The sequence below is a fragment of the Mustela nigripes genome, chromosome 17, assembly GCF_022355385.1.
Source record: "Mustela nigripes isolate SB6536 chromosome 17, MUSNIG.SB6536, whole genome shotgun sequence".
Lineage (NCBI taxonomy): Eukaryota > Metazoa > Chordata > Mammalia > Carnivora > Mustelidae > Mustela > Mustela nigripes.
This window is the reverse complement of record NC_081573.1, coordinates 36,850,670-36,877,149: the sequence shown is the minus strand read 5'-3', so window position 1 is coordinate 36,877,149 and position 26,480 is coordinate 36,850,670. Positions and strand designations below refer to the sequence as shown.

The 26,480-nt window shown below is 36.9% G+C and overlaps 1 protein-coding gene across 5 annotated transcripts in view; it reads left to right on the top strand.

Moving 5' to 3' along the window:
* Positions 1-25,689, top strand: part of CDH8 (cadherin 8) — a 375,260-nt gene extending 349,571 nt beyond the window's left edge. For all 5 annotated transcript variants that reach the window (XM_059381567.1, XM_059381568.1, XM_059381569.1 and 2 more), the window contains 2 exons: positions 22,625-22,876; positions 24,257-25,689. In XM_059381567.1, coding sequence (XP_059237550.1) covers positions 22,625-22,876; positions 24,257-24,750 — 746 coding nt within the window. In that variant the 3' untranslated portion in view covers positions 24,751-25,689. The remainder of the gene's footprint in view (positions 1-22,624; positions 22,877-24,256) is intronic.
* The last annotated feature ends 791 nt before the right edge of the window (positions 25,690-26,480 follow it).

The following is a 26,480-nucleotide window of genomic DNA, read 5'->3' as shown; positions in this document are numbered from 1 at the left end:
CCTCATGCCCGGGCTTACTTCACTTATTTTCTTACCACTTTCCCCACTTCTGTTTCTTTGAAGCAAGTCCCAGATATGATAGCATTTGTCCACATTTTAATATATTCTGTATAGGCTCTTTTTTAATGTACTAACTTTTTGTATACTGTATGTAGATGGAATAACTCAATGTGGAACTAGCTATTAGTGGGAAATGTTAACTTACTCTTTTTTTTTTTAAGATTTTATTTATTTCTTTGACAAAGAAAGAGAGAGCAAGAGAGGCAACACAAGTAGGGGGATTGGGAGAGGGAGAAGGAGGTTTCCTGCTGAGTAGGGAGCCTGATGTGGGGCTTGATCCTAGGACCCTGGAATCATGACCTGAGCCCAAGGCAGACGGTTAACTAACAGAGCCACCCAGGTACCCAACTTATTTTCCACTTTGAATTATCACTAGCAAGCCACCCATTTCAGCCCGTAAATGGATGGGCAGTCATTGTTCCAAAAGTTAAGTAAGATCATTAGAGATGTTCTCTTGGCTTATAGGGCAAGAACAAGAATTTACAGTGAAACAAGTATACATCAAAAACACATCTGTCGTATTTTCCCTTCAATGCCTTTGTCTTTAAATAAGGGTTGTGGGGAAAGGAGAAGAGTAATCAAGGAAAAACACTGTTATTGTAATGAACTGCAAGATTTAATTGGAGATATTGTAAGAGGAAATTTTGAAGACCTGAAAAAGATTCAGCTGTAAAAACATGGTAACAAAAGCAACACAAGAATTTAAGTATTGCTTCCACATGCTGGGGTGGGTATTGAGATCTTGGGAAAATCCTGTTTAAAAGTAAGAATGCAGAGCAATTAGCAGAAAATCAGCATATGACAACTCTTGGGAGTCTTTTGGAAACCGTTTCAGTTATCCTCAGATTTTTAATATTTTCCAACTCGAATTAAAAAATAAAATAAAGTTACCATTTTTTCCTAATAAACTCTCAATTGCTTCTGATCACTAAAAATTAATGAGCTGTTAAATGTCCACAGAAATTGTTTTTGGTCTTAAATGGCTTCTGGTAAAGGGAAAATGCTGTAACTCTTTTCAGAAGATTGGCTTAGATTTCCCTTTTCACAAGTTAAAAAATGAACAAACAAACTAACAAACTGAATAAGCTCCTTCCTGTTGTAGAAGAGCAAGTTAAACAGTAGAACCTACTTACTGAATTTTGTAAATATCAATTTTTTTTAAAAAATGTGGAATATTTTAAGAGCTTATCCTTCTTTATTTGGGGAGATTATTTTCCCAGAAATTCACTGAAGATTTTGATAGTTTTACAAGGCATTACACCTACTGGTAGAATCATCCAGGTTTCCAATAGGATCCTCCTAAATTTAGGAGCCAAATATTATCAGGTGTCAATCCATGCACAGTGTTGCTGAAAGGAACATTCTATAGGATAGGTCTTAGGGCCATGACTGACTTTGCAACTCTTCTTCCAGTCTTCAAAGGGATAATATATATGGCTCTCTTATGGGAATGCTAGTACAAAAGTGAGAATATCATTTTTCATTTTCAAAATTTTAAGTAGCTTTTTGAAATATAATATATATTCCATATAATCAGTCCTCCCAGTTTCTTTTTTTTCCTTTATTTTTTTTATAAACATATATTTTTATCCCCAGGGGTACAGGTCTGTGAATCACCAGGTTTACACACTTCACAGCACTCACCAAAGCACATACCCTCCCCAATGTCCATAATCCCACCCCCTTCTCCTAAACCCCCTGCCCCCAGCAACCCTCAGTTTGTTTTGTGAGATTAAGAGTCACTTATAGTTTGTCTCCCTCCCAATCCCATCTTGTTTCATTGATTCTTCTCCTACCCACTTAAGCCCCCATGTTGCATCACCACTTCCTCATATCAGGGAGATCATATGATAGTTGTCTTTCTCTGCTTGACTTATTTCGCTAAGCATGATATGCTCTAGTTCCATCCATGTTGTCACAAATGGCAAGATTTCATTTCTTTTGATGGCTGCATAGTATTCCATTGTGTATATATACCACATCTTCTTGATCCATTCATCTGTTGATGGACATCTAGGTTCTTTCCATAGTTTGGCTATTGTGGACATTGCTGCTATAAACATTCGTCTGCAAGTGCCCCTTTGGATCACCTCGTTTGAATCTTTAGGGTAAATACCTAGGAGTGCAATTGCTGGGTCATAGGGCAGTTCTATTTTCAACATTTTGAGGAACCTCCATGCTGTTTTCCAGAGTGGTTGCACCAGCTTGCATTCCCACCAACAGTGTAGGAGGGTTCCCCTTTCTCCACATCCTCGCCAGCATCTGTCATTTCCTGACTTGTTGATTTTAGCCATTCTGACTGGTGTGAGGTGATATCTCATTGTGGTTTTGATTTGTATTTCCTGATGCCGAGTGATATGGAGCACTTTTTCATGTGTCTGTTGGCCATCTGGATGTCTTCTTTGCAGAAATGTCTGTTCATGTCCTCTGCCCATTTCTTGATTGGATTATTTGTTCTTTGGGTGTTGAGTTTGCTAAGTTCTTTATAGATTCTGGACACTAGTCCTTTATCTGATATGTCGTTTGCAAATATCTTCTCCCATTCTGTCAGTTGTCTTTTGATTTTGTTAACTGTTTCCTTTGCTGTGCAAAAGCTTTTGATCTTGATGAAATCCCAATAGTTCATTTTTGCCCTTGCTTCCCTTGCCTTTGGCGATGTTCCTAGGAAGATGTTGCTGCGGCTGAGGTCGAAGAGGTTGCTGCCTGTGTTATCCTCAAGGATTTTGATGGATTCCTTTCTCACATTGAGGTCCTTCATCCATTTTGAGTCTATTTTTGTGTGTGGTGTAAGGAAATGGCCCAATTTCATTTTTCTGCATGTGGCTGTCCAATTTTCCCAACACCATTTATTGAAGAGGCTGTCTTTTTTCCATTGGACATTCTTTCCTGCTTTGTTGAAGATTAGTTGACCATAGAGTTGAGGGTCTATTTCTGGGCTCTCTATTCTGTTCCATTGATCTATGTGTCTGTTTTTGTGCCAGTACCATGCTGTCTTGATGATGACAGCTTTGTAATAGAGCTTGAAGTCTGGAATTGTGATGCCACCAACGTTGGCTTTTTCAATATCCCTTTGGCTATTCGAGGTCTTTTCTGGTTCCATATAAATTTTAGAATTATTTGTTCCATTTCTTTGAAAAAGATGGATGGTACTTTGATAGGAATTGCATTAAATGTGTAGATTGCTTTTGGTAGCATAGACATTTTCACAATATTTATTCTTCCAATCCAGGAGCATGGAACATTTTCCCATTTCTTTGTGTCTTCCTCAATTTCTTTCATGAGTACTTTATAGTTTTCTGAGTATAGATTCTGTGCCTCTTTGGTTAGGTTTATTCCTAGGTATCTTATGGTTTTGGGTGCAATTGTAAATGGGATTGACTCCTTAATTTCTCTTTCTTCTGTCTTGCTGTTGGTGTAGAGAAATGCAACTGATTTCTGTGCATTGATTTTATATCCTGACACTTTACTGAATTCCTGTATAAGTTCTAGCAGTTTTGGAGTGGAGTCTTTTGGGTTTTCCACATATAGTATCATATACATCTGGGAAGAGTGATAATTTGACTTCTTCTTTGCCGATTTGGATGCCTTTAATTTCCTTTTGTTGTCTGATTGCTGAGGCTAGGACCTCTAGTACTATGTTGAATAGCAGTGGTGATAATGGACATCCCTGCCGTGTTCCTGACCTTAGCAGAAAAGCTTTCAGTTTTTCTCCATTGAGAATGATATTTGCGGTGGGTTTTTCATAGATGGCTTTGATGATATTGAGGTATGTGCCCTCTATCCCTACACTTTGAAGAGTTTTGATTAGGAAGGGATGCTGTACTTTGTCAAATGCTTTTTCAGCATCTATTGAGAGTATCATATTTTCTTGTTCTTTCTTTTATTGATGTGTTGTATCACATTGACTGATTTGCGGATGTTGAACCAACCTTGCAGCCCTGGAATAAATCCCACTTGGTCGTGGTGAATAATCTTTTTAATGTACTGTTGAATCCTATTGGCTAGTATTTTGTTGAGTATTTTCGCATCTGTGTTCATCAAGGATATCGGTCTATAGCTCTCTTTTTTGGTGGGATCCTTGTCTGGTTTTGGGATCAAGGTGATGCTGGCCTCATAAAATGAGTTTGGAAGTTTTCCTTCCATTTCTATTTTTTGGAACAGTTTTAGGAGAATAGGAATTAGTTCTTCTTTAAATGTTTGGTAGAATTTCCCCGGGAAGCCGTCTGGCCCTGGGCTTTTGTTTGTTTGGAGATTTTTAATGACTGTTTCAATCTCCTTACTGGTTATGGGTCTGTTCAGGCTTTCTATTTCTTCCTGGTTCAGTTGTGGTAGTTTATATGTTTCTAGGAATGCATCCATTTCTTCCAAATTGTCAAATTTATTGCCGTAGAGTTGTTCATAGTATGTTCTTATAATAGTTTTTATTTCTTCGGTGTTAGTTGTGATCTCTCCTCTTTCATTCATGATTTTATTTATTTGGGTCCTTTCTCTTTTCTTTTTGATAAGTTGGGCCAGGGGTTTATCAATAATAAGAACAAAAATAGCAATGCATGGCTAGCACCATCAAAGAAATATATAATATAACTAGCATTCTATTTGGAAGTTGTGGGGGGAAGTCGTGTATTCTTCCCAGAACAATCTTGATTCAGTTGGAGAAAGAATTGGCATAAACTAGACTATTTTAATGAAGTGAGCTCTCTACTGATGGATAAAATGCATCCTAAAATGACACAGATAAACCTTCTTAGAGAATTCTCAAATTTTCACCTTACTTGTTGGAATATTTGTATTCCCAGTCAGTTGAGACACATACATGTGAAAATACTACAAGAAAGAAAGAGTACTCAAGACAAAAAAAAAAAAAAAAAAAAAAAAAAGAAAGAAAGATATCTTTCAAATGATACTAATGATCTTGAGCTAAAAAGGCTTAAGGATAAAATAGGAAAGCAATGCAATTTAACATCACCTACTGTGTGCACTGGACACTGGTGATATAAGATGTAAATGTTCAGTGGACAATCTTCTCTTTAGGAACCATCATCAGTGGATTTTTGAATCTGGCTCAGAGCTGTAGCAATTTCCTAGTGGTTCTTGGCTTTTTCTTAGGTGATATAGGCAGCTATGAATCACTGCCTGTGATTGAGATAATGTCTTAAGCCAAAATCTGAACTGCCAAAACCAATGACTGGTTTTTTGGTTTGTATTTGTTTGTTTGTTTTAAAGATTTTATTTATTTATTTGACAGAAATCACAAGTAGGCAGAGAGGCAGGCAGAGCAAGAGGAAGGGAAGCAGGCTTCCTGCTGAGCAGAGAGTCCAATGCAGGGCTCAATCCTAGGACCCTGGGATCATGACCTGAGCTGAAGGCAGAGGCTTTAACTGACTGAGCCACCCAGGTGCCCCAATGACTGTTTTTTTTAATACTAATTAAGTGGAAGTTGTCCTTGGAAGAGCCTTCCTCCTTAACATATATCTTCTCAGTCCTTTATTTTATATTTTATATTTTACTTGATATTCCAACTTTGAGGCTTTCAAGTAGAAATTCGCTATAGAGTATAAAAGTAGGAAATCTAGATATTCTGAAAAGATTACAGATCTTTGCTTCATTTCAAGGTTAAGGTAACTGATAGTCTTACATGTATTAATAAAAACTATTATTATTTTAACGTTTATGAACACCTTACACATGACATACCCTGAAAATACGCTGTAGATGGAAAAACACATTTGTTCCTCAAAGACCTTCTGACCCTCAGCTCCTTAATTAGTACTTTGGGTACAATAAGAGTATTTGCTGTGACCTTGGAGAAATTATTTTAAAACGCACTGGGTAAGGAATGAAATTGGGATGCAAACAGAGTTAGGAATGATTCCAGAGCCTGAATATTATCTGATATTCAGAAGGATTCTGAAATAATACATCCTAAAGAAATTATACCTAAGATAAGTTATTCAGGAATCAGAATGTTGAAAATGGAATAAATCCCCTTCAACTTCTACTTGTGAAATAACACCTCTTAGAGTTCCAAAAGGTGGAGGATTTGGTGGTAGGGATCTTTATATCACTGTCCATTACCAGAAAATACTATGTACCCACTGTTGATGGGGGGTGGCAAGCTTGGAAAATCAAATATCATCTTGAGAATATTTTAAAAGACTCATCAAAAAAATATTCCCTTTTATTTTAAAAGAAAGTATTAAAATGAAATCATGCATGACTTCAAAATGTATTCAGATTTCTCTATAGTGTATAACAATAGGGAATTTTATCAGATTACATTTTCAATAAGAAGAGTTTGAATGAGTTTGATGTGATTTCTATTTCAATCATAAGGGTGACCTACACAGGTATCTTCTTCTTCAATCATTTTATTTCTGCTCTCTCCATCTATATTTTGACCTGTTAATATGTGGGTGAATTTGAGGAAAAGCAAATCAGTTTGACCTTTAATGTAAAGTCATTTCTGTATGATCCAAACAGTACTATTTCCAATACTATAAAGAATGTGGATTTTAAGATTCAAAAGCACGTGCCATTCTCAGCAACCTGGGAGGAATGATAATGTGACCACTGCTTGAATGATAATTTTATCTACATAACTGCCTTCCATCCTCATGCCTTCACTGTATTAAGACTTCTGCCCAAAGATATATGTTTAGCCAAGCTGTTTTAATATAACATATTAAACTTTAAAATGATTCAAGGACAAACACTGGACTCCAGCGCGCGGTAGGATGCCACATTTTCCTGCATCTTTCCCTCCTTCTTTAGTAGCTATTTTACCACTAAGCCAGAAAAGGAGGAATTATGCAGGAAAATTGCTATCAGCTGCTACCCCTGCTGGATTACAGAACCCAGAGCATAATAGCTTCCCCAGTGGAGCCTCTACGGGCTTGGGCCAAGCCATTAACCACTGCAAACACCTAAGGGAAGAAATGGAATAGAGTAGAATGGCTTTCAGGCATCCCAGAAGATTTTTATGCAAACAAAATTTATTTGAAATGCAGATGTCCAGGGCCTATTCCCAGAAGTTCTTATTCAGTTGATTTAAGGTAAAATCCAAGAACAGGCAATATTTAATGCAGTCAGATATCTGTATCTAAATTATTGCCTGAATTTCAGAGTTGGCTTCTGTATGTGTGAATTTTTGCTCAGATACAAGCTAATAATTAAATGGCTTAAAATCTGCAATGTCAAGATGGACCAGATATATCAGTGCCTAGTAGATAATAGACACCTTATTTTTAAATAAAAGACCAGGGACCACGTTTCTCTTATTGCATTCTATTTTTGTAGGCTTAGATATATTTTGGACTTCACAAGGTTCTGCTTGCATTTGAGTCTCTTGTTACAAAGTGATTCACCTTCACTGATGTCTATCATGTACTTATTCAATGGATCAATTAAACCATTGTATTTACTTTTATAATTTTAATTATAATTTCTTTATAATTTAATCTCCATTACACCTCTGAGTTAGGAGGCTGTTTCTTCTGCCTCTTTCATAAATGACGTAGTGAATTTCCAGCTAGTTACTGAAGGATGGCCAAAACTTTCCTACATGGAAAAGAAAGAAGTGAGGTTATTGGATGTGAAGGAGAGATGTATGAAACCATACAGCCATAAAGATGGTGCAAGGAATAGAACCAAGAAAGGGATTTTTGGGAATGGGGAGGGATACAGGTTAAATATTATTAGTTCCATTACTGAAAGATTGAATTTGTGTTACTGACCATCCAGGTATATATGCCCAGTAGGTAAGTAGAAGAGACATAGGGTAAACTTTTAGAAATATTGTCTGCTATTTGAAATCAGATAAGTGAACCAGATTCAAATAGTTCATAAAGAGGTATTAAATAACAAAAATTTAACTAAGGAAATATGAAGATCTAATTGGCTTTATTCGATGATTCATGAGTCAAGCATCATCCCATCTAGCAAATAGAAAGGAGCTCCAGAGAACTCCAGGAAAGAAAGTTTTTTTAAAGTCAGAGAAGGATCCGAAAAAAGGAAATTATAAGCAGAGAATGCATTGCTACGTATACTAAGGGAACAGAAGTGTCTAAAAATGGACTACCTTTTCCTGGTGCCGACCATAAAGCTCTAGGTTGGTTGGTTAAAAGGTGGCAGAGTAGGGAACGGGGCAGGGTGGGGGTTGGGAGGCAGATGAAACTGCACTTCGCTTAGGTATCAAGTCTTGGTTTGCTGATGTGGGATTTTAACACAGTGACCCCATTTTGAGCCTATAGGTTTCCTTTAACAGAGGTTAGATGAAAAGGCTGAGGGCAGAATGCTACTGAACAGAAATAAGGAGGAGGGAAAAGATGGAATGTCATTCTTTATATTTCTGTCTTTCACAAACAAGCTCTGTCTATAATCCCAGCCCACAGGCACCTCCTTCCTTAAGGCTTCCTCACATCTGTATCTATGATGGTAGAAGGATAAATCAAAGTACAGATGGCACAGTGGACCACAGGGTATGGAAGGACAGAGATCACAGTTAGAGGATGGGCCACCAGCTGACTGATATTTTGGCTAGGTATATGCTTTCTCTCCCTTCTGGTTCAGAAGTTCCTTGAGATCAGTAATCACATCCCCACTTAACTTAGTCACCTACCTGTTTGCTCATTCAACAAGGATTAGTTAACATCTTGTCATGGAGACTTCTTCTGTAATGTCACACATGATGAACAAAATGTTGCATTAATTAAAGAAGACACTATCTCTGCATCCAAGGATTATCCCATTGGTAAGACAGAAAACCAACACATCTGACTATATTGCGGCATGCTGGGTGCCAAGGAAGACTTGCATCTGACAGTGATATCTTGAGATAATAGGCACTGAATAAGTGAGGGCAGAATTCACTGAATTTACCAGTGTAGGTCTGAAATAAGACAGAGATGTGGGTGATGGCAAGGGAACATGGATTTGCACCATTTTTGGTGGCTTTCACTTTACGTCTTATTTTCATATGTGCAAATTCAAAACATTTAGGGAGATGATGGTATCTAACAAAGTGATGAGGATATTTGACCTCTTTCAGATCAAAGGAGGTTAACTAGATAAACCACTGTTGGTAATTCCTTTCTCTAATATCTTCAGCTCTCCATTCACTGTATTAAAGGATTTCAATACCTTAAATGCAATGTGTACCTCACTTAATCTGCTATTCCAAAACTGCCTTACTCTCTGGTCCAACTACCATATATATCAAGTATGTTAATGAGCACAAATTTATCAGCTCCGGTGCAAAATGAATTAATCAGCTCTAGTGCAAAATCAATTAATCTCTGACTCTCGGTTTCTTAAATATTTAGAGAGATCTACTCAATCAATAGAGATGTGGTGGAAAAATCTCTCTTGACAATGCTAGCTTTCCGAAGTCTGGTTTTATAACAATTATGAGATTGTTTTCTGGAATCTTCACAAGAAATTCCACTAAGGGCCTTAGTATTGTTTCGTTTTTCTTGCCTAAATAGCTTGCACACCACCCCCCTCCAAAAGTATTTTTTTCACTTTTGCATAAATCCAAAAAGATAAAAATATTCTTTCCCCAATCTTTTGATATTTATAAAAGCTTTATTCAAACAAAATAGAAACTGATTCTTGGTATGTTTTTGGTTTTGAGGGTTAGTTAATGCAGGTATTTCTGAAGTAAAATGAAGGTCATATAAGTCTTCCTCCCTCAAAATTCCCCAGTGCCTGGAGTAAGATAAATCTAATTTTCATCTAAGCATTAAGTGATCTGCATAAGTTTCATGGAGCATTTTGTGTAAGAGCAAGTATGTAAATCGAGTACAGGGAAATAATAATCAAACTCAGAAGACCTTGGGCAGTGTGATTGTATCGAGCATAAAATTTGGACCTTGTAATACTTATGCTTCTCTCTGGCACCAAAAATAATCATTTTCTAATAATTAATTCATGGTTATATTGCACTACACTATACCATGCTGTGCTGTTAGGTGGACTCTCAGGATTGGGTTTAGATCTATATGGTTTTGTGCTGAACACATTATGATCCTTCTAAAACACTAAATTTTCATCTGCCAGTGGCCTCAACCATTTAGATTCTCCTTGTCTCTGATAAAGGTGTCATGGAATGGAAAAACCTCCTTCCACACGGGTTCTCTTTTTTATCTTCTCCTCGAGCTTTAATATCATCATCCTAGAGCTCATTTCCTTGTTTTCCAAGGTGACTTTTGTTAAGATGACAAAGTGCACAATAAGCCTTGGATTTGGCTGTAATTCTCAGGTGCCGGCTGAGCAACCTTGAGCAAGTCACTTCATCTTCCAAGAATACTGTTCCTCATATGTAAAATGGGAATAAGTATATCCTTCCCTGCTTCTGTATATCCTATTCAATCAGATTTACTAATTCTATTAGTTTATTAAGGCTGCCATAACAAGTTACCAGGAACTGGAGGTTTTAAAACAACCAGAGATATATTCTCTCACAGTTCTGTAGGCCAGAAATCCAAAATCAATGTTCTGACGGGGCCCTACTCCCTCCAGAGACTCTAGAGGAGAATTCCTTCTTTGGGTTTTCCAGCTTCTCTGTTGGCTTGTGGTTACATCATACCAATGTCTGCCTCTGTGGTCACATCATACAATGTCTGTTTCCTTTGCTCTGTGTCAAATTAACCTCTGCTTTGCTCTTCTAAGGACACATGTTTTGAACTTAGTGCCCACCAGGTCATCCCAGATGAACTCCTCGTCTCAAGATACTTCATTTAATTACATTATCTGTAAGGACTCTTTTCCAAATAAGGTAACATTCACAGATTGCAAAAAGAAAAAGGACTTGGATCTGTCTTTTTGGAGGTCACAATTTGGACCCTTATACTCAACACCATCTTCATATAATCTAAATTTGTTTCCCACTTATATTAACAATTGAAAAATAGTTCATGTAGATTCTTAAAGAATTTTAGAAGATGCTTAACTTTTACAGGCTACTTGATGAATTGCAAACATAGCCCAGCCTCTGTGCATTTCCTCTGCAAAAAGAAAACCATGCAGATATTTATAGAACTGTAGTATTGTGTGGTTATAGCAGAGTAAGTTTTTCTGTTAAAAAAGTGTTGATTCATTCTACGTAGACTTATAGATTGTTGACCAAACATGGTTTGGTGTTAGTCTAGGAACTTCCAAAAGAATTCACACTGATTTTTTTTTCCCCTCAAGGCAAAGTAAACCTTGGTTGGTATTTTATGGCTAGATAGACTTTATTATTAAATATTAGGAAATTTGATAATGAGTTAACACTTGATAAACATTGATATTATGGACATCAGGTGGTATGATGGACAATCCAATGAGACAAAAAAAAGAGTAACAAATGATCTAATTAGGTGGTTCAGAATATTCAGTTGCTTGTTGCAGATTTAGTATGTTGGTACACTTTCAATGAATTATGTAGGAAGTTATAATGGGACTGGAGGAGATTGGCTTCACAGAGTCTTAGTTTTTATTAATTCATTGCAGCCTGATTGTTTCCAACAAGACTTAATGTTTAGAGTAAAAATGTATACATGAAATATAGATGGTATGATCTTCATGCTCCTAGATATTAGGTATTGTATATACATATATCTATATCTAATTTGCTGAAAGCCCGTAGATTTGGTATCTTTATTGCTTTGTTAGGTTTCTAGAAATAAACAGCAGATACAACACAATGATAAGAACTTAATTAAATCTCTTGTCCAAACCTCCTGAACAGAGTGCCAGTTCCCCCTTTGTTTCAACCTTCTTGCCATTTTCATTCCATTTTACTTAACCAAGAAAATTTGAAATGAATTTGCAAGTCAAATGCCAGGAGACATTGCTCAAAAAGACACAACATCTACTGATCTTCTCTTCATCTAGTCCTTTTGTCATAAATATTTGTCTGGTGAATGCCTTCATTAACTCTGGCTCCTTGTTGCTTTTGCCTGCATGTAAAAGAATAAACAAAAACCATAGCTCCATGATTTCTAATAGATGGGAGCTAGGCAAAATAAAATCTCTGCACCAGGGCAACAATAACAGATGAACTACAGTAAAAAACAATAGAGAATTTAATTTGCCTGCTTTATTTTATCTGGGGGGAAGAAACAGGACAATGAAGAAAGAACATGGGATATTTAAATAATAACAAGAATAATGACCTTTCTTTTTCTACTAAAAATACAGAGAAAATAAATGGAAGGAAGGAAATGAGTTACGACTGTGGAAAAATTACACAAATAACGTTAAGAAATGATCCAAGTAGACGCAGTCTATCTCTTTAGATAGACTTTGTATTTTTTATTTTTCATGGAGTATGCATTCGGAATTGATTAGGGACTATGATACTATTGTAGTCTGCTCAGGCTGATATAACAAATACAGCAGACTGGTGGCTTAAACAACAGACATTTATTTCTCACAGTTCTGGAGGTTGGGAAGTCTAAGATCAAGGTGCAGGCAAGGTATGTTTCATTCTGAAGCCTCTACTGCCTGCCTGCTTGTAGGGGCCACCACCTTGCTGTGTGCTCACGTGACCTCCTGTGTACGCAAAGGTGAAGAAAGAGAAGCTCTCTTGTGTCTCTTCTAATAAGCGTAATAATTCAAGGCCCCACCCTATGACCTCATTTAACTTTAATTACTTCCTTGTAGGATCTGTCTCTAGATACAGCCACAGTGGAAGTTAGGGATTCAACATATCAATTGCAGGTGGGGACAGGAGCCTAATCCTTCAGTCCGTAACAGTACTTACTGGTTTATTTACAAAAGGAAACTTTTCTTATAAGGGTATCAGTGTTCCATGAAGGAAGGTCTTTTGATTGCCAACTCCAAATGATTCAAAGACTGAATATTAACAATCGAAAAGACATTCCTGCGAAACTAACCATAGGAGATACTAATTCAGACTTGCACCTCCCTCTGAGTATAAGACTAAGTCATACAACTTCAGCTCAGTAAAAAGGAATTCTGGTGCGTACCTCTTTAACATGATGGTGATTCATGTATGTTGGGTTTCTGAGATGGTACTTCAGAAACTCTTCCCCTCAGTTATCTCTATTTGAATCTAAGCATTCTTAGTTTATTGTTCATGTTACGTGATAAGAGTTATGCCCAGATTAAGACTTCAAAACCATGAGTATTTCTCTAAAATTTTCATATAGACTCAGGCTATATATCCTTTCCAACAGCCTAAAACCGAACCTTCTCATGGACTTATTCTGAATCATATACAGTTCTCTAATTCCCTATGACAAAATAACATGAAAGGAAATAAATATAAGGCCCACAAAATGTGGCTAATGATTACCTAGTCTTTCATTCACTTAACAAATATTTGCTAAGTACCCATTATGCATCTTAAATTGGTTATTTGTTACTTAGAATTTCCTCAGTTTATGTCTGCATCCCCAGGGTCTATCACATCCCTATTACTATATTACATTTTTGTAATAAGTGCTTTGATGAAAATATATATATTTTTTTATAAGATTGCATAACAAGTCTGGGGCACCTGGGTGGCTCAGTCAGTTAAGCATCTGCCTTTGACTCAGGTCATGATCCCAGGGTCCTGGGATATCAGGGTCCCTACTCAGCAGGGAGCTTGTTTCTCCTTCTCCCTCTGCCTGCCGTCTATCTACATGTGCTCAATCTCTCCCTCCGTCAGATAAATAAATGAGTAAATAAATAAATAAATAAAAATGAATATCTTAAAAAAAAAGATTGCATGACAAATCTATCTGGGCAACTTGGGTGCAGTTAGTAAAGAAAATGATCCATAAAGAGAAAAAAAAAGGCATTTAAGCACAGACATAAAGAATGACATAAATATTAATTCAAGTTAAGGCTAAGGGAGAGTAGACAGATTATCAGGCAGAAGAAAGAGTAATGTAAGTGCCGAGGGATGAAGATCCTTGACTCATAAAATGCCAGGATGGTTAGAACACAGAGGATTGGTAGGACAGGAAGCAGGAGAATGAGGCAGGGGCTAGACCATGCAAATCACATGGGAAGAAAAAAATCTATTACAGAAATTCTTAATGGACTTAGCACGCTTCTAATGTACAGTGAGTTGATCACTTCCTTAAAACTGAAACATTCCAAATAAAAGTGGATAAAACAACCTGACCAAGTTTGTTATGAAGATCTTCACTCTGTGTCAAGTCCTGTGCTGAAGGCTGAGAACAGAACCTTGACTAAGGCTAGTCTCCCAAGGGGGTTAGACTTTAGTGAGATAATACATGCATTTTACTGAGTATTATCTATTCTCTCTACAAGGTCAAAATGATTGCATAAAAATTCTAAGACCTTAATTTTAAGATGGCTGTTTTTGATACAGTCTCTAACAATTTTTAGTAAAGCTCTAACTAATCTGGAGGAAAGAAATGGCAACAACTGAGCATATAAGTGAATATATTTATTTATCATGAATCTATTATTAGAATCTGAAAGGAACTTCATGCATAATGGCATAATGTAATGTACTGCCTGAAATTAAACAAGTCTATACACCTACTATTTATCTGGTCCCTATTTTACTATTTATTTGGAATAGACCTTGTTTTACTCAGCCAAGGAGTAAGGAACCCAGGGATACAACTATTTGGGGAATACTGCCATTTGAAGTAGGCCTCTGCTGTTGGTCCACTTTAACACCCCACCAAAATCAACATTCAGTCATAAGCAGAAACAAATGGGTTTGGAATATGAAGCAAGATTCTGGAAACGGAGTCCTTCATCCTCCTTGGCATAATGCTCAGAAGCAAAACATTCCAGGAGGAAGAGAAAAATGGGAAAATCCTTAAATGGAGGAAATACAGAGAATACAAATATTTGACTATTTCACTGACTATCAGACAACCAGGTGATAAGGTTAAGATACGTTGCTACCATCTCAATGCAGCACAAAGGCACGAGATGGGACAGCAACTAGACATTGCTTTCCACCTGGATATCGGTCCTCCCTCCAGAAAGCCAAATGCTTCTGTTCTACACTTTTCTTAAATAGATCTTGGCATAACACCCTTGTTCCCCTTCCCAAACCTTGTTTTTATAAACTCAATTTCAAGAGATTTAAATTTAAAAAATCACGACATACATGTCTATGGGCTTTCAGTGATCACTCTTTTTTCCTCATAGATTTTCCAGTTTTAGAAAATGTGTTTTCTCCAGTAAGTCATTATCAGGATATGCTCTTCTGTTAGCTCAAAAGGAAAAAGTGAATGCAGTAAGTGCAAAAATCAGGAGCAGAAGCCATGAGGATAGAATCAGTTGCAATGCAGAAGCAAGACTCAGAAGGTGGAAATGCATGAAAATATGAGGGACTGAAAAGGTTTTCATTTTTTTATTTTATTTTTTATTTTTTAAAAAAATTATGTATTTATTTGACACAGAGAGAGAGACAGCAAGAGAGGGAACACAAGCTAGAGGAGTGGGAGAGGGAAAGCAGGCTTCCCGCCCAGCAGGGAGCCTGATGTGGGGCTCCATTTCAGGACCCTGGGATCATGACCTGAGTCAAAGGCAGATGCCCAACCAACTGAGCCACCCAGGCACTCCTGAAAGGAAGGTTTTTAAATAATACTATAGTATAATTGAATCCAGGTTTAGAGGCACTGAACAACTGTCCTTTATATAGCTGCCTTTCCCCTTTGCATCACTGGAAAGGAAAAAAAAAAAAGAAAGAAAAGAAAAAAACTAAGGAGACAAAAAGAGTGCAAAGTAAACATGATAACAAAAAGTGCCTTCCAATAAACACCATCAATCATCTTAACGTTCAAGGTCCAAAGCTGTTTTCTTTTTGGGAGTCAAGAACAAGGTACAGGTGTCGCCATAATTTCTTATGCTCAGAATTGTGTTAGAGTGTTGTTAGTATAGTACGATAAGAAAAAAAATTAATATAGGCATTTTAAGACTGTAACTTTCCCTCTAAGCATTGCTTTAGCTGCATCCCTTGCATTTTGATTTGCTCTATTTTCTTTTGCATTGTCTCACAATATTTTTCTAATTTCCCTTTTGATCTCTCTTTGACCCAATGGTTATTAAAGAAAGCACTGTTTAATTTCTACATATTTGTGAGTTTCCCAAATCTCTATTACACACATCCAATTCCATTATGGTCAGAAAACACATTTTGCATGATTATCCCTTTAAATTTACTGAAGTTTATTTTACGGTCTTGCAAATTATCTACAATGCAGGATGTTCCCTGTGTACTTAAGAAGGATATTATTCTGTTATTGGTGAAAGCAGTGTTGTATAGATATCTCCTTGATATAATTGGTTTACACTATCTCTTAAGTCTTCTATCTCCTTTATTTCTGCCTAGTTGTTTTATTCATTATTGAAAGTGAGAAACGGAATATCCAACTATTACTTTCTAATTTCTAGATATAATATCCTCAAGAAAATATTCCATACTTAACATTTTATACACTGCTTTTTAAAAATACTTAAGAAGAAAACTATGTATTCTATCTTTCATAATGACAAAATTACTTTTCCTGATGCTCTTTATTTTTAATGTGGATTTGAATTACCATCTGGGGTTATCTGCTTTCAGTCCAAAAAGAAGTTCCTTTAGTGTTTCTTACAAGGCATGTCTGCTGATGACAGATTCTCTCAGCTTTTGTTTACTTTCAAAGTCCCTATTTCATATTCTTTTTGTTTGTTTTGGAAAGAAAGCTTTGTTGAATATATGATCCTTGGTTGAAAGTGTTTGCTTTAAGCACTTTGAATATGTTTGTCCCATGTCCCTCTGGCTTCCATTATTTCTATAAAACTTCAGTTGTTAATCTTATTGGAGGGGGGGGGTCCTTTATAAGTGATGAGTCAGTTTCAACTAGCTTTAAAGTCTTCTAAAGTCCCCATCTTTGGCTTTCATTTTTTTTTTTTTTTTTTAACCATGATACATTGTTTGTGAATCTCTTTGTGTTTACCTTCTTTTTCAAAATTTTTCTGCAGTTGTCAGATTTTTTTTCTTTTCTTTCTCTCCTGATATTTTTCCTTCACATGTGTTGGCACATTAAATAGTGTCCCACTTTCTTCTTCGGCTCTGTTCATTTTTCTTCATTATTTTTTTCTCTCCATTCTTCAGGCTGCATATTTTCTATCCATCTGTCTTCAAGTCCACGGATGCTTTCTTTTGCCAAATCAAATCTACTGTTTAGCCACTCTAATTAACATTTTATTTCAGTGATTTTATTTTATTTCAGTGCTTCTTAACTCCAGAATTTCCATTGTGCTCTTTTAAAAAATAATTTCTGTCCATTGAGATTCTCTATTTGATGTGACATTATCACCATATCTTTCTGTTTTCTCTTCAATCGTGATTTATTTTAGTTTATTGAACCCATTTATAATGGCCCCTTAGAAGTCTGTTTAATCTGGTATCTGGTTGCTTTCATGAATAGTTTCTTTTGTCTTTTTTCCCCCTGGTATATGGGTTTCCTGTTTCTTCATATGTCTAGTAATCTTTGTTGGAAACTGGACATTTTATATAATTTATTATAACAAATCTGGTTATTGGCTCCCCACCCAGAGCTTATTATTGCTATTTGCTTATTGACTGGCTGGATTATGTTCATTAAGTCTGTTTTGTCTCTGCAGTATTAAGTCATTGATACTTCACCTCAGGGGATCCCAGCTTTAGGTATGCCCACAGTCACCCTAGAATGACCCTGGTGGTTTCAGCAGGGTCTTCTACGTCTCTTTTCCTGACCATGCCCCAGGTGTTAAGCTCCACTAATTGCCAGATGATTTCTGTTTTCAATTTTGGGGCCAAGCTTGCTCTAAAGACTAATCCAATCAAGTCTGCACTCCTTATAGTGTATTTCTGTGGGTCAGTGTTGCAGACTTGTTCCGCCCAGATAGGTTCCTCCCCTAATCGCTGTATCCTCTCTCCTCTGCTTGCAAAACTGTAAGCCACTGACTCTACAGGTGAGTTGCAAACTATGATGTGTTTCTCTGGGTGAAGTGTTTTAGATGATGAGCACCTGGTGCTGGGGGACAGGAGCTTTAAGTCTTTTTGCCTTGCCTCTTCCAGCAGGTAACCACTGCCTTACAGGCAGAGCAAGGGCAACTGAGGCCCTATATTCCCAGTGGAGCCCTGCCCAGGGAGAACCTCAACTGCACAAGAACAGGCTGTGAGAAAGAAAAGAGCCCTCTCTTGGCTGCACTCACCCAAAATTTAGTTTCAACAAAAGATATCTAGGAGTAGGATGAAACTGCATCATGTCCTAGTTTCTGGCAAGACAGTCCTTTATCTGCTAGCTGAGGGAAGAGAGATCCCTGTGTTCTTGGCTGAACCAGTTTATAGTAGAATTTTATACTGAACCAGTTTATAGTAGAATTTCTGACTTACAGAACTGGGAGAAGGGAAGGAGAGTGGTTTCTGCTTCATACACCGTGATTTCACTCTTCTTACCAACCTTTGGTAGATTCTCTTGGATAAATGGTGCTTCATTTGCTGCTTGCCTCCAGGACCATTTCTAGAGATGTTAAATGGTTTTCCTTGTACAGTTTCCAGCATTTTCACAAGGGAACAGTTCTGTGGAGCTCCTTACATTGTCTTGCTGAAGTGGAACTCTGTGATGAAACATATTTTTATAAGTAAAAAGAAAGGTTTAGAAGGTTGTTAGAATTAAAATTAATGCATAAAACAACTACACTTTAGGGGCACCTGGGTGGCTCAGTGGGTTAAAGCCTCTGCCTTCGGTTGAGGTCATGATCCCAGGGTCCTGGGATCGAGCCCCGCATCAGGCTCTCTGCTCAATGGAGAGACTGCTCCCCCCCCTTTCTCTCTGCCTAACTCTCTGCCTACTTGTGATCTCTGTCAAATAAATAAATAAAATCTTAAAAAAAAAGTTTATTTTTAAAAAATTACACTTCATACACCACCAAGAATGATTTGAAATTGCACTACTAAAAAGGTAATATTATCAAAGCAACAAAATACAGTGCCAATGATAATTCTAACAAAAGATGTGAAATTCTCTTGTAGCTAAAATAAAAAAAAATATATTGACATATATTAAAGGAAATAAGGAAACTATCATCTTGAAATGGAATGCTAAAGATCATAAAGATGCCAATTCTCTCAAAATTGACTTATATTTTAATATAATTTCTACTCAAGTTCTTAGAGGGATTTCTATAGAACTTGATAATCTGATTCTCTATCAGAAATCAGCAAATGAATAAGAATAGCCAAGATACTCTTGAAGAAGAACATGATGGAGAGAATAACCTCATAAACATAAAAATTTAGTATAAAGTTTCCATATGTTCCAAGGCTCTGTTTTTATAATCTTGATGGGGGATTATAAAAACAGAGCCTTGGAACATAATAGCCCCTAAAAGATGAGGATACACAAAAATTTGATTTGTGAGACACTGAGTGTTGAAGAGCAGTGGGTAAGGGGTAAGTTCCTCAAAAAATAACCTTAGGAAAATTACCAATACAGAAAAAAACCCAATTCCTTACAATGACCTAAATGTGAAGATAAAATTTTAAAAATATTTTATGTAATTCACAATTTTAAAACTAAGGCTAAAAACACTAATCTAAAAGACATTGACAAAATTGACTATATTAAATTAAAACTTTTATGAAGTTAAAAGAAGGCAACATAAGTTTTAAAGAAACCAACTCCCAACTTTATAGAAGATGTGCAATACATAGAATAAAAAGTATTTCAAATACAGGAATTTGAACTGTGTAAAACTGCTGGTATTTGTTTTTTAAATGTTTACAGTAATAACAGTATAAATACAGTATATTTACAGTATAAAGTAATAATTTCATGTGGTATAATAAAATAATTCAAGTAAGTAAATAAGAAATATAAACACCAGTCAACAATTTTTTTTTAAGAGGGGGAAGGGGAGTGATTAGGTATAGAGGGAATTGACTTGCCTGAATGTAGCAGGTAAAATTTGGCAAAAATGTCTCACAGACTTCTTCTACTTAGTCAATAATTTTCTGTATGTAGGAGGTTAAGAACATACACATATGCCAGCTATAGTAAAAATATGAGTTTAATGGTAGACTCACCAATGCTTTTTTTTTTTTTTAAGATTTCATTTATTTATTTGACAGTGAGAAGGAGACGGTGGGAGCAGGAACATGGGCAGGGGGAGTGGGAGAGGGAAAGCAGGCTTCCCGCCCAGCAGGGAGCCTGATGCGGGGCTCCATCCCAGGAACCTGGGATTATTACCTGAGCCAAAGGCCAAAGGCCCAACCTACTGAGCCACCCAGGTGCCCCCTACTAATGCTTTTCTAAGCACTAAAGAGAACAGATTTCTTTGACAATGAGCAATATCGCAGCCACAGTTTCTAAATTATCATTATAGACTGTTTTAAGGAGAGAATATGCAAAAATAGTTTCCCATATAAATAATGTCAGCCACAAAAAGACAAAAGACTCGTTGTAATTTTATTAATTGCATCCTGAGGAACAATTCCCATCTTCTGTTTTGAACTATAGTATACGAAATCATCCACAAATGTTCCTTGCACTAATTAACTGTACTCAAACTTGTCACACACTTTCTGAAAATAAAACATGGCTATATATTCTCTATCTGTTGTGAGATAATGTTCTCCAGTTTTTAGCTTCATGGTATTTCCTTCTAGGTCATGGAAATAAAGATAACTGGATCATTTGGTACATTACTGTGTACCTCTAGCAGAGACCTCTTTTCACTCTTCAAATTACTAAATAATGAGGCAAAACCAGAAGAAGTTCAGAAAAAAATAATGTTAACACCATCTGAGTGTTTTCCTCTTTGCTTAATAGCAAGGCACTGCAGATTCACTTGTATCTCAAACAAAAGTAAATATATTTTATACATCTATTTTGGGGAATGACTATCATTTTTTTTCCTGAAATTTTGATATAGCACTACATGGTACAGAAAATTTAACATTTATTTAAAGTCATTTGAGTGGAATATCTGTTCATGTAGTTGAGTGTGCTAGAAGCTGGAGGATACTGATGACCAAGAATTGGACGACAATAGCTTGGAATCTCTGCTTAATATGCAGCAGTGAGGTAGCCAGGTTTTCTAGGATCTACAAACTTGCCAACATATGAAAAAAATATCCTAACTGAAATAATCCTTTTGCTCAAATAACATTATACACATTAACCGGTATTATGTTTGTGTTTATCTAGAATATCAGTAAGATAATATGTTCCCATTTTGAATAGATATGTCTTTCATTAACCAAAATGAGAAAATATTAATAATTAATCTATACAATATGACTGCAGTTCATGAACTAGGTATGAATGACCACAAAAATTTATTCTGGGGACAAAACTCTGAGAACCATAGGGCTAGTATGGGTCCAGTCTCTCCTCACTGACAAGTTTTACCTTGAACTGAAATGCACCCTTCAGTATTGCTTAAATGTCTTAAAGTATTGTCTCGATGACCAATATATCTTTCCATATTAATTAATACACATAGAATATAACATCTACCTCTTATAACTTCATATAACTTCTCATTTTATTCTTATTTGTATAACGGCCTGTATATACAGGCCTTCTCTATAGAATTTTAATATATGTGGCCTTTCGCCTCCAATCGGCAGTAAATGGGACTTTTGTTATATCTTAGTTTAAATGCTCAAGGGCATGCATGACTCTTTCTAGGTCTGACCTGTGGGAATCAACAAAATGCATAGTTTTGTATGCCATGTTGTTTTATAATCCCTCTCTTAATATAGAGGTTTCTCTGGGGCACCTGGGTGGCTCAGTGGGTTAAGCCTCTGCCTCAACTCGGGTCATGATCCCAGAATCCTGGAATCGAGCCCTGCTTCAGGCTTTCTGCTCAGTGAGGAGCCTGCTTCCCCCTCTCTCTCTGTCTACATCTCTGTCTACTTGTGATTTGTCTCTCTGTGTCAAATAAATAAATAAAGTCTGTTAAAAAAAAAAAATACAGAGGGGAGCACCTGGGTGGCTCAGTGGGTTAAGCCTCTGCTCAGGTCATGATCTCAGGGTCCTGGGATCGAGCCCCACATCAGGCTCTCTGCTCAGCAGGGAGCCTGCTTCCCCCTTCTTTCTCTGCCTGCCTCTCTGCCTACTTGTGATATCTCTCTCTCTCTCTCTCTCTCTGTCAAATAAATAAATAAAATATTTTTAAAAAAATACAGAGGCTCCTCAACTTGCCTTTCATATGTGGTGAAATTCTGTCCTGTCAATTCTGCATTGTCAGGAAAAATGAGAGAAAAATAAACTTATTTATGGAGATAGGAGTTGATCTGTGTTTTCTGAAAGGACAGGTGAAAATTATTTTTATAAAATAAATCTTCTGCATTTACAAAGTGATGGTAAAATGTTCTCAGTTCATCATGGAGCCCCATTTATTCAACATATCAGGGTGTGAATGTTTTGGTCCATGCCAGCTGGGGAAGTGGGGCGAGGGTAGGGGGAGAAAGAACCTGAGTGTCCAGCGAAGTTGGGATGGTCTTGTGTTTTGCAGAGGATTTATGAGCTAGAAAAACAAGCGTTGTCTGGGCAGCCATTTTGAAATGATGCAAACTATTGTTAATTTTCGCTTTTTCCAGATAATTCCCTCAGCATTTTGGCAAAGCATAATGGATTCAACCGCCAGAAGCAAGAAGTCTATCTCTTGCCAATCATAATCAGTGATAGCGGGAATCCCCCTCTGAGTAGCACCAGCACCCTGACCATCCGGGTCTGTGGCTGCAGCAGTGACGGTGTTGTCCAGTCTTGCAATGTCGAAGCTTATGTCCTTCCGATTGGACTCAGTATGGGCGCCTTAATTGCCATATTAGCGTGCATCATTTTGCTGCTAGGTACGTATTGCCTTCATCACTTAATGGTCATCATTTTTCTGGTTCATAAATGACTATAAAATAGGACAGCAAAGCAAATCTGAACCCCAGTCAGGGGTCAGCATTCTTTTGGGGAAAAGGTACTTTCCTGCATGTCTGCAAGCTTTGACGTCACTAAGGAGGGGTGAAGGAAAAAAAAAAAAAAAAGCTCTGTGATAGCCCACATCCAATTGGAAAGGACAACTTGGTGCCTTTTTCAACGCCATCACCAGTGAAGAGAGAATATAATGGTGGTGGAAGTGGGAATGGACATTTATCTGGTTACAACAGCATCTATTCTATTAAAAGCCCTGCAGATCTGATGTACACCAATTTACTACAATGGGAGGTGCTCATGTATCCAAAGTACTCTTTTTTTCCCTAAATAATGTACAGATTGGATTGCTGAGTCCATCCAAACACAAAGTTTGGTGAGATAAAAAGAAAACAAATAAGCAATTTTTTTTCAAAATTACATTGTGTTCCTCAGTTATATTCTTGATAACAACATCAAATTAAAATGAAGATTGCAAATGAAGGAGAGATTTTTTTGTAAATTTCCTCTTAAATATATCTATTTATGAAAATGAGATTAGAGTAGGAAGATATGCACAAGGAAAATTAGACCTTATCCTGTCCTTAAGTAAAGACTACGTCTGTTATTATCTTTCCATTTGCACCTGTCCCGTTCACCGAGTGTCCAGATTAACATTATTTCTAGCCTTATTTTACCCCATGAAAACCCATGAAGTTTGATTTGGCTTGTTTCCCTTTCCCCACCCACAGGCTTACCTTCCCAGACAGAGGAGTCCCAGCTTTCCCACAAGACGAGAAATTGTCCATGCCCATTTCATGTTCATCTTGATAATATCGCTTCATCTGTGAATGAAGATTATTTGATTGGAGAGAGTCTTGAAGAGCTGATAAGACACAAAATATACTAGATATGATTAACTCTGCTCCTTTTCTTTATAGAAGAAGGGCATGGAATCAAAGGATATTATTAAATGGCTTGCCTGAGAGCCACAGCAAGTTAGTTATTTTATCTGTGCTGTTTTCTATTTTGTGCCATTTATTCTAGAGCTTCTAACAGTATTACATGCAGCTTTCACCATGGATAGATGCAAACTTACTCTTTTAACCTAGCCTCATCACCATTTAGTCCACAGAAGCAGCCTGGAATCATATGCATTCAGAATCCAATCCCCATCCTTCAGACAGGTGTCTAACTTAATTCCCGCGTGAATGTTATTAAGGCAATGGCGCTCTCTCTTAACATACACGAGGCGGTGCTTGTGAAATTATTTGCAAGTCAAGCTAATTGTTATTTCACTTTTTTTTTTTTTTTTTTTTTGCCTCCAGTCATCGTGGTGCTGTTTGTAACTCTGCGGCGACATAAAAATGAGCCCTTAATTATTAAAGATGATGAAGACGTACGAGAGAACATCATCCGCTATGACGATGAAGGAGGAGGGGAGGAAGACACGGAGGCTTTTGATATTGCGACTCTACAAAACCCAGATGGAATTAATGGATTTTTGCCCCGTAAGGATATTAAACCAGATTTGCAGTTTATGCCAAGGCAAGGGCTTGCTCCTGTTCCCAACGGTGTTGATGTCGATGAATTTATAAATGTGCGTCTACATGAGGCAGATAATGACCCCACTGCCCCGCCATATGACTCCATTCAGATTTATGGTTATGAAGGCCGAGGGTCTGTGGCTGGCTCCCTCAGCTCCTTGGAGTCCACCACCTCAGACTCAGACCAGAATTTTGACTACCTCAGTGACTGGGGTCCCCGCTTTAAGAGACTGGGAGAACTCTACTCTGTTGGTGAAAGTGACAAAGAAACTTGACAGTGGATTATAAATGAATCAGTGGAACTGAGCATTCTGTAATATTCTAGGGTCATGCCCCTTAGATACAACCAATGTGGCTATTTGTTTTAGAGGCAAGTTTAGCACCAATCATCTATAAACTCAACTACATTTCAATGTTGAACCAAAAATTAATAATAAAAATAAAAAGTATATGTTAGGAGGTTATAAATCTTGTGGAGTGTGAATTAAAGTATGTGGAGTGTCTAGAAGTCTTTGGATATTTGATATGTACCTAACCACCACAGACAAAGATGGGGATCCTGGCTAATCCTTAGAGAGATGGTTTTTTTTTTTAAAAAAAAAAAAAAAAAGGAGGAAAAAATCCAGATTAAAAGGTGCTTTCTTAGAAAAATGGACCTGCAAGAAATGTGCTGCTGATACGTGTCTTCTGCAAGGATTTTTATAAATGCAAATGGTTTTTTTCCCCTTCACCAATAAGGATCCCGCCACAAATGATAAAGCAATACTTGGTCCGCTGTACATGGTGACTTTTTGGAGTTTTGGGAGGCCTCCTAGATTATACGGTACGGTGACCACACATTGTACATAACTGTTGGCCCCACTCATCAGAGACTGAAATAGCATCTTTAAATATTGTGTCGAGCCTTAAAATATTCACATGTTCGTAATCCATTCCAGGGTGGGGATTGCCAACTCAGTGGTGGGAGGAGAGAAATCCCATTCAAACAGGCTTGTTTTCTGGAAACAGGATTACTCGTTCCCTCCACTTCATCTTCTTCCACAAGGACACAAAGATCAACTGTATCACACAGTGGACTACATAAGAGACAGATGGTTTTATTGCTAGCGCGTGAATTTATTTGTTTAATCCTCGAAATAAATATTTTATTGATGTCCATTAATCCTTTTATTTATTAAGGTTGGTAATCTATAGATTAAGGGACTATATGGGAAAAAAAACCCTAAATTATATCCATTAATAAGCCTTTAGATTGTTTTATATAAATATATATATATATATATATATACACAATGAATGTTTAATACATGTACATTTCGATGAGGTGAGTATGGCAGGCAATATTATTAAAGGGGGAGCTAATAGTCTCTTTAGAGTAGAAAGTGTTACTGTGGCTGGTGATGGCAGGAGCAGCATTTTCCCAGAGAAACTTTTGGACTGTTTTCTATTTTGTTCATAATCCTAGTATTTGGTGTTTTTACTACAAGCACAAACATCTGGAAGTATATTGATTCCTGTGACTATTTAAACTCTAGACTTTTAGATACCTACACAATGCCCTGCCCAATAAACATGCTTCAAGTCCCCCCGGCCCTTCCCCCCCCCCCCACTGTTTTAGAGCAGGAACTGGTTTGTACATAATTTTACTGCTTTTGTTTTTAGTCCTTCTCTCCCTGATCTTCATGGTGATACACAGAACGTCTTAGACTCCAAAAAACGAACAGCACTAGAAGATGTGAGCATATTCCATTTGTAACACAATCCCGCCATGTAGAAGTAGAAAATGTATGATAAAAATCAAGTACTACATGCAGATCATTTTAATTTTCTACTTTGCTTTAATGCAATATTGTTTATTTACTTCATGTATTGTATTCAGAGAAACTCCTGTATTGTTTCCTACTTTGTGAAATATATTTTTATAAATACCTTTGTTGTCACTTTTCTTTTCTAATCAAATGAAGATCTGTTAAGAGAGACACCACCTCTAATTAGAATTCTAGAA